Genomic DNA, 13,148 nt, shown 5'->3' with positions numbered 1-13,148 from the left:
GGTGTGATGTGGTTTGCGTGCCCCTGATCATGTGACTGTTTCCTCTTTATCGTGCCTTGGCTAATTGTGTCCTGCTGTATGTGCGCATGTTTGCCTTGAAGCAGATCGCCCCCCATTACTCAGCCGTAGTGAACGTTTCCTGTTGCTTCACACTTGGGATGCTGAAGCAAATAGATGCAAACAGAATTTTCCCAGTAAAGTCACCAGATGCTTTGGAGGGTTCCAGGTCTTAACCAGCCTTTTTATATCATACGGTCAGATAGATAACAGATCATAAAGGTGTTCTTTATGCGGAAAATTAATCAATCCCGACCATATGAGTGGCTCAGTTGGAGAGGTCGCTCACTGCGAGCTCAGGCTGAACCCTGATGCTGCTGGACCCTCAGTCATGGCATCAGCTCTCTGTGCCCGGCAATCCGTTGCCGTGGGATGCAGTCACATTACATTACATTACATTACATTACATTACATTACAGGCATTTAGCAGACGCTCTTATCCAGAGCGACTTACACAACTTTTTACATAGCATTTTACATTGTATCCATTTATACAGCTGGATATATACTGAAGCAATGCAGGTTAAGTACCTTGCTCAAGGGTACAACGGCAGTGTCCTTACCCGGGAATCGAACCTACGACCTTTCGGTTACAAGCGCAGTTCCTTACCCACTGTGCCACACTCCGTCCCACTGAGTCACTACATCAGCCCCTCTGTAAAACACAGCAGGCCCCATGGACTACGGGTTGCCATCAGTGAGAGAGGTGCTTCCTGGTGCTGTGAATGGACTGCAGGGTGTAAAATGGTTGCAGGTTTTTCAGGTGAGAGAGTTTCAGGTGAGAGGAGTGAGCGAGCGAGCTTCGCCACCCGATGCGATGGGGCAACGGCAGTTTAGCATTCGGGGAAAGGAAAGTCCCGCCCATATGCAGACCAGGCGGTGGTGGCTGCAATCCCGCAGGCCATCGTAGACGGTATTGTTCGCTGCAGACATGGTGGTCAGAACAGCAGGATTTAATGAGGCTTCACTGCAGCAGGAGTGGTTGGAAGTGGTTGAAAGGCTTGGGTGCGGCTGGGAAGCAGGGCTGGGGAAGTGATGTCACACATTCGCCGGCTGTCAGAGGGCAGGTTAGCAGCCTCTGCACGGCGCCTTGCCGGAGAATGCTAAAAACGAAGCACAGCTCACTGCGGCTGAAAACATGTCTTCTTCCCAGAGCAAGTTACACACACCAGAGCAAAGTCAGGCAAAGGCAGTTGGAGGCCTGGAGATTAGACAGATATATGCACAGAGACGGAAGTGCTGCCTCATCAGGGCTCTGGTCTTATACATGGACCTGAATGTGAGACTAAGTCTGTCTGAATGAGATGCCATGTTTCACTGTCTCTGTGCTGTAATGCAATTTCATACTGTACTTTCTATTTAATATTTATTTGTTAAAGTGAATGAAACATGCTGTGTATGAAAAAAATAAGGTGCTATGTTATGGGCAACGGTGCATCGTGCTTATATTGAATAGGGACCTGGAGTTCCCCTTCAGTTTGAGCTTTTGTGTGTCTCCAGGTCCGGAACTACCTAGCCACAGCCCCATCGAGGAGAGCTTGACCGACATCGACGTTGCCCCCTCCCGCAAACGTCGCCAACGCCATCTTCAAGGCCCGGGGTCAGAGGTCAAGAAAGGGGTTCAAGAGGTCCAGAAGAAAGAAAGGTAGACATGGCCAATGGGCCCGAAACCGTTTGCATGGCTGTGATCACAGATTCACAGATGATGCCTTTTTAAAAAATTGGCCATAGCTAAAAATGTGCATTTATTTTATAATCAGTGCAAAGGTCTTTTCTGTATAATCTTTTTTTGAAAATCTTACTCCATGGCATACATTTATTGCTTGACACAAAATTTATTTAAATATCAAAGTTCATAGCAAATCAGTTACAGCTTCAAGAGAAACAATATGCAGGAAACAGTGATCACTGTGCATCACTTTGGTTCCAAAAATGTGCCACATAAAGTGTGGGAAAGTTTGCGCTTATATTTCATTATTGTAAAAAGTATTTTTTTGGTGGAGATTCAGTAATGCACTTTATTTAATATATTCCTTATGCAGAACTGGGGAAAAAATCCAAATGATCGCATTTATTACAGTGAAATCAATGACGTTTCATAGAAAACATTTTACATGCATCTTTGTGGGTCTACATTTGTCTTTTATGGTCATCTAAACTGCAGTTACACTAGTTTCTGTTCGTTCTACTCTAAATAACACCTCCACACCATCTACATCTTTTTCTTTCTTTTCTTTTTTCTTCAGCTGCATTTCTTAAGACTAACTGCTTGGGCAATGAAAATACATGAAAAAGAAAGGTAGCAAGGTAGAAAGGGTCTTCAAAGAGAAGACAAAAATGTCTCTTTTAGCCAGCTTCCTCTGATCTGCCACAACACTTTTACATACTTTACATAACAAATAATACACTTTGAGTATTGTAATGCCTGGAGTGAGCTTTGGAGGTAGACCCCCATTCAACATCGAAACTTCAAAAAATAGTTGGCTGGATCCACTGTTGGCTCGGCCACTTGGAGCAATGGGGCCAAACTTGTGAAATGGACATTTCAAAGACACTTTATTAAACAGAGAGAACTGACTCCGCATTGGAAGTTGAATCACTATATTGTTGAACTGAAGGTTCCATAGGTGGAAGATTTAAATACCGACAGGAGCTCAAGCACTTCCCACCCACACATTCCTTGGAATGAAAACCACGCACCAAAGCTCTGTGCATATTTCCCAGATAAACAATCCAATAGATCATGTAGCCCTCAATTAGTGTTGTTTTGAAATACACAGCCTATCACTGCACTCACAGACTTAATTGGAAGCACAGACTGGTAAGGAGGGACCACTCAGACTCTGTATCTCACTTTGATCAGCCCCTGAACATGGACTGCACTTGCCATGGTTTTCATGTGGACCATTCACCTGCTATAAATGGTGTCAATTGCAGTGTTTAGTGTTCATTTTTACCATAACGGTTAATGAGTCCAAGAGGGATCAAATGTAGTCTTTTAGAGTAAAACCTTTCAGATCGATTTAACTGAGCACTGAGTAATGTATCTTTCATGCTATGTTAATATTGCTATCTGTTCCTGATTGGAAATGATGTTCTGTGCAAACGGACAGAATCTATTCAGCATTTGCCATACGCTTTTTTTCCGGATGTAATAACTATATGCAAGAAGAGTCAGAAATTTAAGCACATACATCTCACTCGTGCAGGCGTAGCCTGGAATGAATGACAGACGTTGTGCAGCTCGGTTGATATCGTTTGAATTTCTGAGGTTTTCGTGCGGTTGATGGTGAAATCCTACTATACTGAACTGGGGTCACAAACGAGACCGCTATCCTTGCATTGTCGGTTAATGTAAGGACAGGGCAAGTCTGTGGAAGTGGATGTCATGCAGCATGAAGTGTGATTTAGGAGCAGGGAGTCCGTGTGCTACAAGAGGTGAGGTCAGTCCCCTGCTTGTCAGCTCTGTCATATTTGGGAGGTGTTAGGCCTGGAAGGCTGACTGGGTCTACAGCGTATGTGACGCATTGCATTAACGCACAAGTCTGCATATTTTTACTCTGAGAAAATTGCCAAAATGCAGGAAATAATATGCTACTTCATATAAATGCAAATGCTACAAGGTCTTTAAAAAAAATTACAATGGGCGATTACCCAGACTTGAACCTCAACAAAATAATTACGCCTGTTTCTATGAGCTAATCGTCTTTTGTTGTCTTACATTTGTGTTGTCTGTTGATCATACTATTTACACAACCATTGGTAGCATTATGAAATTCAAAGAGAAAGTGCTTAATTTTAATGAAAAATAAAAAATTAGATATCACACTCTTCAAACTTTAAAAACAAGTTTATTTCTCTTCTGATCTTGCTCAACATGAGTGGAAACCGAAGTTGCTGTTAGGGTTTTTAAAAAACTTATCATTAGCTTGCATGGCAAAAACTTGATAATCTTTCTATTTCATTCTGCTTCTGTTACAAGTGTCATAATAAAATTTAAATTATGTATTGTGTTATTATTGTGAATTGGCATATTATGGCAAATTAAGTGCTGTACGTTAAACACACTCGTATCTCACTGATGTTTACCAGACCTGACATTCTCAACCAGTTGTCTTATTTTTCACATAGCATTCGCATAGCATGGCACTGTTTGCTCTGATTCATTCATGCTTTTTGTGTCTCTTCTGAATGGAAACCGCACTGCATTTCAGACAATTCTGGCCCTATCCAGCGCCTTTGCCACAAATAGAGGAAGGAAAAACAAGACCAGGTTAAAACCTAGTGTATGGCTGGACCTAACACACAGTGATCCGGCCGACCAATGGTGTGACTTCATCACTCAGTCACTCACTTAGTCACAGACATTCGCGTTTGTAGGGCTGGCCCTGCTGTTGCGGTCCAGCCAAAAAAAACGATTTCATGTTTATTTCTGGGAAGATTTTGATGCAGTTTCTCTGTATTTATTAATGGAAATTGGGCACAATTCCCTGTCATTCTCGCGTCTCCCAGGACTTGTTTTATTTCATTGTAAAAGCCATCCAAAAGCTACAATTGCACAATAGCAGGAATCCTTCACACAACATTTTTAATTCATGAAAATGTTTTTAAATTATCTCTTTTTTTTGTACGTTAAGTGTTGTCCTGTACTTCAGTGGTTCAGTAGCTTTCCTCTTTGTCCTTGTGAAAATGTGTGTAATCTGCAAAAAGTACCAATGGCACTTTCCTTTCTCTGTGCTGTGGGACAGCGCTTAACAGAAACAGTATGTTTTTTGATCACAATTCCGTATATCTCTGACCACTGAACATCTGTGGCACATTTGTAGCACATTGTCATTAGGATAAATGTAATCGAATGCGTAGGCCTGGTTTTAGTTTTGGTTTTGGTGCATGGAGCCAGAAAGCTTCCTTTCTTTTTCCCACCTTGCATTGTGTTCTGTTTAAAGCAGTGATAGTGGCACCTCTCTTTATTCCTCTGGTTTTCCTCTCTCTACATTCTGTCGTTGTTAGTGCTCTATTAGTCATCTGATTTGCTATTAGTATGGAGTTGAAGAAGCAGGAGCCATAATTGGAAATGCATATTGCAATCAGGGGAGAAGTTAAAATGCTCAGGCTCAAGTTTTTCATTGTACTTTTTAATGCAGGTTTTGTGCTTGCCATACCTCCAGCTGAATCATCAGAAGTCAGTGACTCCCGTGTTCAGTGTTTGACACTGAAATAAATGAGTGCAGTGAGTGTTTAACTTAAACAAACGGGCAGCTGGTGCAGGATCGTGTTTGCATATTAGATGGAAAATAAGCTCTTGAGAGGCAGCTTGGGTGAAAGCTTGGGGCTACTTCGAAATCTGGAAGGTTCCGTGGTCAGGCTTTTCTTTTTTTCACAAGACCCTGAGTGCTGTGTGGTGTTGTGAGAAAGGCTGTCTGTGATTGGCCAGCATATGATGGGCGGAGTTGGCAGGACGTTTAAAGCCTGTGAATGATCAGTGGGGTCTCTCTCTGCCAGTGTCCTGTTCCACTCTTGCACCCTGCTCATTTCTCTCTAGTCCTGCTGTTAATTTTGACTGTTACCCTGCAGACCACACCAGAACAATCACAGCTTTGGTTGCATTTGAGGTATATATTCGCAGGGCTGTGTCGTATTCTGTGACTCTTCTGTACATCTGTACATCCATGGCTCTGTTGAAGTAGTGCCAACATGAAGTGAAACCCCCTATTTTCCTGGTTACAGAGTCCAACCGGATGCACGTTGACAGCACTTCATCATAACAACAGTATATGTTTACCACGAACACTAAGGCTTGGCAATTAAGCCCAAAGCAATTTGCTGTTCTATGTGAATAGTTTGGTAGTTTCTTGTAAACACCTACAGCAGAGTTATATGCTTGTTTCAGAGCTGTGTTAGCTTCTCTCTTCAGCGGCACACACTGTTTGATGAATGGGCGCGCCGCTCCCTGCGACCATGATGGGGGGTCAATGGCGGGATCTGTGGGTGGGTCTTGGACTGACCTTGGGTAACCGTGGAAAAAGACTGTTGATTTTGGAATGTCTTTCTCTCTCTCTGGGGAGAAGAGTTTGTCGGTTCTGACACTTAGAAAGAGTTTGCACTTTGTCTTGTTTACACTGCAGTTTGAATCAATGGAAAATGCAGCTGTGACCTTTTTCAGCCTGGGGAAACATGCGTTCATTAGCTGTAAAACACAACTGATAGCTTCCTGAATTGGTCTGATATTTTATTGCTATTATTCTTGCTTTCAGGGCCCTGTTTCAAACTGCGCTACACAAACCGTTTTTATTAGATGGCTATACTTTGTGAATTATTGCCATTATTTTCAAACTAAGAATGTCCTGTCCGGATGCGAGCTATCTTCCTTTAAAGCTGCTGGATGATTAAAGATGACCTTTGCTGAACAACGCTGAAAAGAGTGACACTATATGTGTGGTTATTTTTTCCTTTTAATTCTGGGTTCTTACTATCTCATTTTCAAAATAAATGCAACATGGCTATGCATACCTCTGCTGTTAAGTTGGTTGCCTCTGTAGTACATCTCCACATATTTGAGGGCTTTCCTTCTTAAAAAACCAAGCATAACTGCTTTTTTCCTGACTTCCGTTTGAGCTGAAAATCCTTTGCCACCTGGTTTTGACATGGTTTTTTTTCTTACGTCATGGGAGACACCATTCAAAAAACTTCAGCGAAGTGCAAGTTGATCCTATGATGTCACATTTGTTTCAAAGCACTGTGATAGGATAATTACTGAACTGCATGGAGATAGCATATTGGGTTAAGTCAGCTTTGATTGACTGCAGCTTTTGATGCCTGCTGCCAAGAATCAGCAGCATTTAAACCCTCGGAAGTGGGTTCTTTGGAAGTAAAACATGAAACTTAATGTGTGATTTATGCAACAGTTTCAGTATCCTTCCCTGTGCATTTGTTTGATGATCCCACATCCCCCTGTAAACCCATGCACATTCCTGTACATGTGTAGCTCTCTGCAGCATATCAGCACATGGCGGATGGTGTCTGAACCTCATGACACGCACACTCTTGTCCCTGGCTTTCTGCAGCAAAAGCGTTTCTGTTCCGCAGAAGGACAGATGCGTAAGCCTCAGCAGCCTGAGATGGAAGAGAAAAGGAGAAAGTGAGGGTTGGGAAAGGAGAAGTTCTGTCATGCTGTGGGGGATTTCTCTTTTTTTCGTGGCGGGAAGTGGTGTCCATGCAACGGCCACTCTGTGGTGAAAATGGACTTGCACCATCCGATGTTTCCTCTGTCCCCTTTCTCTGAGCTTTAATTAAGCAGACATGGTCAGACAATATCCCTGTTGGCCCCACTGTATCAGCCCAAGGGTTGGCTGATTGTCTGCATGTGACCAGATTTCTATTACGAACAGTTAAATGTACTTGTATGTGATCAGCATCAGAATTCTCCATTTAATTCTTCTGTTTACATATTCTTTCCTGTTACACATTTGGAGAGAAAGTATAAAGTATGGGAGAATGTATAAATTAACTGTTGATATTGGTAACCTGATATTATTTTTTAAAGTATGGTTTCTGTTTTGGATCTCTGTAGGGTTCTTAACTTCCAAACAACGAGCCATGGTTTTACATGAAAAGTCTTTTTGACACTGGTCTACATTTTCCCGTCATGCTTTTTTGACTTGAGACAGGTGTGGTCTGTCTGGTTCACCCATGTGTGGCCATCCGAACCACCCCATTGCAGAGGTCAAAGCTATGATATGAATGCTGATGACAGCTTCAGTGCGATTGAGTAGAACTTGCTGAGTAAGGGTTCCCCTCCCCCCCCAGCTTTGTACCTGGAGTCAGGAGGGGGTTCACCTCCAGCATATCCCAGAGTCAGGAGGGCTCTGAATGGCCTCATTCACCCCGCCAGAGTGTGTCATCTCAGTTCAGCCGCACTCAGCCCCACCCAGGTGCAAGCTCCTTCAGAGGACGGAACCTTCCAGAATCCTTGCTCCTGTCCTTATTTGACCTTTGCTCCCACTGCAGTCACAGCAAAAAATGGATTGGCTCTGCCCCCTTTGACTTTAGCCACAGCAGCCATCACTTTCACTGTCGATTACTGTCTCCAGCAATGGAACAGTTAGAGCCCACAGGTTTCTCTGAATGGCTGCTGTGGTGACGGTATTCCAATAGAAGGTGCCACAAGCAAGTGGTGCCCTTTGCGACTGGAGCCGCCGTTAATTGCAGGAGCACGCGCCCAATGCAGACCAGATTTAGGCGGGTCAGAGCTAACACAGACCCGGGTCTCTCACCCCGTCCCTCAGACCCATTATAGCAGCTGCCATGCACCCATGCCAGGCAGAGTGAGCAATGGGCACGAGCAGATGGGCGAGCCCCACAGGCGCCCACATCTGTTCTACTACAGCCCACTTCCAGCATAACCCCCGAAAAATAAATAATAACTCCTACCTACCCTTTTATTTCAGATCTTCTTGGCTGCTTGCTACAGGGGGGTCAGTCAGATTAATCGCAGCCCACTGACTCCTCTCTCCGTGAATTATCCTGTCGCACCTCCTGTCAACAAAAGATGCATGTGCTGTTGTGCGGAGACACAGAGACGCCGTTGTGGAGGTCTCGAAGAGGAGTCAAAAGTGCCCTTTGTTTCCCGATGTTTCGCGATGCCGCCCAGACCCCAACCGAGACCCTGGGGAGGGGCATGGAGCACGCTCAGAACGGCTCGGGCGGAGCGAGTGAGGAGTTATCGGTGAAGCCGGCTGCCGCCCCTCCATCGTGGGTCGCCGGCTCCCTGTGAAAGGTTAATCCCGGGCAGTGCTGTCAGCCCTCTTCAGCGGCAATTAGCCGCGTGCCCTTTGAATCCTGGGATGACTTTTGCCCTCTCTTCTGCGTCCCTGACGGGGTCGCGCCATCGGTGCGCGGCGGACCTCGTTGGGGTCAAACGAATCGCCCCGCTCTGGGCTAATGTGAGTAGCCTTAGAACAACCACAGGTAGCTTCACTTTTTCCCCTAGTTTCAAGGAAGTACCAGTGTCCAGAATTTATCTATGATAGAGGGAGTCTGAACGAAAGTTTGCGAGTGTGGTTTAACGAGTGTGTAGGTCTGTGAAAGAATGACTGCTAGTGAGTCCTAGTGAGTGAGTTTTTAGGTGGTGGAATAGAAGTTAAAAAGAAGGTTCTGTCTCAGACGTGTCAGAGATATCAGAGACTGCGATGGCAGGCAGGCAGAAGGGCAGGTGTTGGACAGATGAAGAGTGTGCACAGAGAAGCACAGAGGCAGAGCAGGCCGGCCAATGAGAGAGAGAAGACAGTGCGGTTCAGAGAGGTCCCATCTCTAGCTGAGGGCTCTGCTGTGGGCACTGACTGGTCTGCAGCTGCCTGGCAGAGTCCCAGAACAGCCTCCCCTCTGTCTGGAGGACCTAACTGCTGCCACTGTCTCTACCCACGACCCCACCGGACCCTTCTTTGAGAACAGCTGTGCAGAAAGTCATCCATCCACAAGTTCCTGGGAACCAGACAGGGTTCTGGCTGACTTACCCCTACGCTGACATCCACACTGTTCTCAATGCATTTCTGCAACAGTTATTCATTTTGATCAATGGCGATCCTTGTCATCACTGTAGAATTTCTGTCTTTTTCTTTCTTTCTGTTTTCTTTCTTTCATTCAGCCATTCAACCATCCATCTATCCTGCCTTCTTTTGTTCTTCCCTTCTTCCTTCCTTGTTTCAGGTACTGTAGGATAATTTGAGTGACTGCCATTTGAAATTTCTTCCAGATCAGTTTAACTGTCTTGCCACCATGCATCCAGATAACTGATCACATGCTCTGGAGTGCTACTGTAGATGAGTGCTCAGGCCTTTTCTATGAATGGAGTTGTTGGCAGCGATGTAATGCACACGCATGTGTTTCTCGTCCATCTCCCTCTTTAACACCTGTCTACAAGGGAAACAAGACCAATGCGTCTCAACCTTCTGACCATCAGGCGGAGAAAAAAGAGACAGCACGGTCTCCGTAGCACAAGATAAACATCCTCCCCTGCTTTCCGTGGGCTGTGGCAGGGAAACATGATATATCACACTGTCTTCATCATCCTATTGCCTTTATTTAAAGACCCGCAGAGAACATGTTTTATGGTGGCAATTACATTGAGGGTCCAACAAAAAATCTGAATGAAGGAATTTTCTTTTTTTTCGCTCATTCCAATGGAAGATCTCGAGATTCCCTCTGTTTTCAATGACTTACACTTTTACGTTTTCTGGGCCATCGTGTTTTTTTACATTCTTAACTTTTTCCATGTGCTGAAAACTGTCCTCGTACATTGAATATTTTAATGGGTGGCCTTTTCATGCCAATATATCATACTGCATGCAAATGTCACGCGTCACTTGGGGTTAATTGGAACCACCAGTATGTATTTAGTGCTTTAACACATAACACATTTGCTTCACCATTAAAAATCTTTAGATCAATGATCAAGCCCATAAGGAATCCTTTCATTAACAAATCAGCGAATGTGATGTGTGATGTATTCATTCATTAGCTCCATAATGAAAGGAAAACCCTGTGCTAGTGTAGGGTTGACAGGCATAGACTGGCATACATTCTTATGCAGCCCTTCAGTGAAGTACATAATTGGGTGCTTATCATCATGTTTTACTTAAAGGTGCACCTGCGATGTTTCTTGCGACGAGGGCTGACACGATGTTTCCTGCGTGCATTATTTCACCCAGCGGGGCTTCCTGCATTCAACAGGGCCCCTTTTGTCCCAGGCCCTGAACTCTGACCGCCTCTTCATACACGTAGACCTCCGTCAATAAACTACTGTACATTTTTGAAGAGGTTTATTATTGTCTGGAATTTTTGGAATTTTGAACTTAAGCCAGGAACCACAATACCCTTTTGAATGAGCTTTGACTGAAGACATTTGTCACTCTTTGTTACGGTCCACTGTCCGCTCCATCCAAAGCTGAGGCCGAAGCCCGTTGCGGTTTGGCCAGACCCGGCCCTCGGTGAATCCCTGTCATCGGTTGCCCCTCTCTTTCCCGAGTTCCCCTATCCCGGGAAGAGTGTGCAAACGCGCCGGTCTTCACGGTAGACTTCCTTTCGCGGCTCGGACACACGGCCCTGGAGAAATATTGCCCGCTGTTGGGGGCAGGTAGGCGTGAGCTCGCATGAATGAACAATGGCGGCGCAGTGAAAAGCGAAACGCTTGCGGTGGGGTTTGTTATGATCCCCCCGGTGTTTATGTCATAACGCAGGCACATATCCCATGAGCCGCCGTGCTCTTAGGAGCTGAGGGCACTGGCGGGAAGAGCTTACGTCCGCTTAGACTGTAGTACTTTAACAAAGGGCTTATGTGATACTTCTAAGCTGTGGTTTAAACCTTTGTGGGAAAGTGTCATTCAGCTCTCATAACCCCTGAGATTGCATTTCAGCTCCGCAAAAATATCTTACAACGATCTCCCCGCAGGAGCACCTTATAAAGTGTCCCTCTGTTCATAGTGATTTACAGTGAAAAGAAAATGAAATCTCTTCAAGTATTTTAGGAAATTTAAAGCATATGTTGCATTTTTGTTTCTCATCAATGTTGTACTCTCTAGGTATCTTGTGGAGTAGTCAGAGGTACTGCTGTAAAGAAAGGGCTCTCAAAGCCTGGTTTCACACTTTTATGTGGGATACATGCCTGGACCCAATCCCAGAATCCCAGATAATTGTCTATGTTTCAAGGGGGACACGGTAGATACTCTGGGAAAAGCAGTTCATTAATGCAAGCTGCTTAACAAACTGGTAATAACGTGGTCTTTGGCAACAACCATGTAAATGTTGGATGAAGTAGCAAGGAAACAAATTTTTGCTTTTCCACTGCAGCATAGTTGAATTTTGGAATATAAAACAATTTTAGGATTTTTAAATTAACAAGAAACATTTTAAAATGAATTTATGCTTTTTCACTTTTTTTTCATTTCAAAAGATGCATATTCAAAAGCTCTTCTACCCTGTCCCATTTCGGTCAGCTTGCTCATGAGGAGAATAATAATTGACAGAACGAGGCTTTACTGCTCCTACAGATACCTTTTGGAATTAATATTTTTCCTCTTAAAGTACTTCTGTATCCAGGGCTATCTACATAACCAAATCTTCACAAATTAATTTTAATGGTGGCTCCTTGCCTTTCGATTTACAGTGGCAGTGTCCCATCTCAGAATAAAACCAGTTCACCAGCCATTTGACTTGGCACAGAGCTTGTGGTTGACTTTGTTTTTCTGCCTTGAATGTTTATTATTTTATTTTAATTAGCCATGCACTTCCTGTGTTACTTTCCTTGGGTGAACTCACTGTGAATCACAGATCTTTGTAAACTGTTCTTGGTTCTATTGGTTTTGCTCTTAGACATGGTGGAAGGAAGCAATGAATCAACTTTAGATTCCTTATACGTTAAGGAAATACTGATAGCTGGTGTACTGGCACGCTAACGGATAGAAGCTGTGCCGGATAAGTAGAGTCAGCGTGGGTGTTAATGCTACAACTACTTCCTACATTAAGATATATGGCTTTAATCTGAAGCAGACTTTCCATTGCTGTCCGCTCAGTTGGTTCTCAGGAACTCTACTTTTAATGTGTGCTTTAACCCTGTCATGTAAAAGATCTTTACAGGCCAGTGAAAGGGAACTGTTTTTAACAGCCCTTTACACGGCAGATGGTGTGTTTCATCTCTGAATCTCGGGGATGGCCAGGTGTGGTGTGAGGGCGTGGGCACTCGGGCACTGTCATCTTTGTAGCTGTGAGTGTACCCTGCCTTCGCCCAGCACATCGCCTTTAGAAAAACAGATCCCGCTCAGATGGTCCAGTGCTCTCCGGGTACGCATCGAGGTGAAATCTATGACCCTCTAGATCCGCTTTTGTATTGATTTTGTTCACAGATCACATCGACTTAATGGCCCCTTTGCCCTTACCCCTCATATCTATGAGAACATCCTCAGTTTGAGTGATTCTACTTCAATTGTAAAAACAAAGACATAAAAAAGTCAGCTTACCTAGACTTTCACCCCTGTCTTTTGCCTGAAGGATGTGGAAGAAGAACTTCTCACACGTCAAAAGCCCACAAGCACCATGCC

The 13,148-nt window shown here is 44.3% G+C and overlaps 1 protein-coding gene across 2 annotated transcripts in view; it reads left to right on the top strand.

Moving 5' to 3' along the window:
• The window catches only part of LOC135238906 (DNA repair protein XRCC4-like), a 69,386-nt gene that overhangs the window by 41,872 nt on the left and 14,366 nt on the right, over positions 1-13,148 (top strand). For both annotated transcript variants that reach the window (XM_064307071.1, XM_064307072.1), the window contains exon 7: positions 1,558-1,702. In XM_064307071.1, the coding sequence (XP_064163141.1) occupies positions 1,558-1,702 (145 nt within the window). The remainder of the gene's footprint in view (positions 1-1,557; positions 1,703-13,148) is intronic.

Source organism: Anguilla rostrata, chromosome 14 (genome assembly GCF_018555375.3).
Source record: "Anguilla rostrata isolate EN2019 chromosome 14, ASM1855537v3, whole genome shotgun sequence".
NCBI classification, from domain to species: Eukaryota; Metazoa; Chordata; class Actinopteri; order Anguilliformes; family Anguillidae; genus Anguilla; species Anguilla rostrata.
The sequence above is the reverse complement of the archived record's forward strand: the minus strand, read 5'-3'. Positions and strand labels throughout refer to the sequence as shown.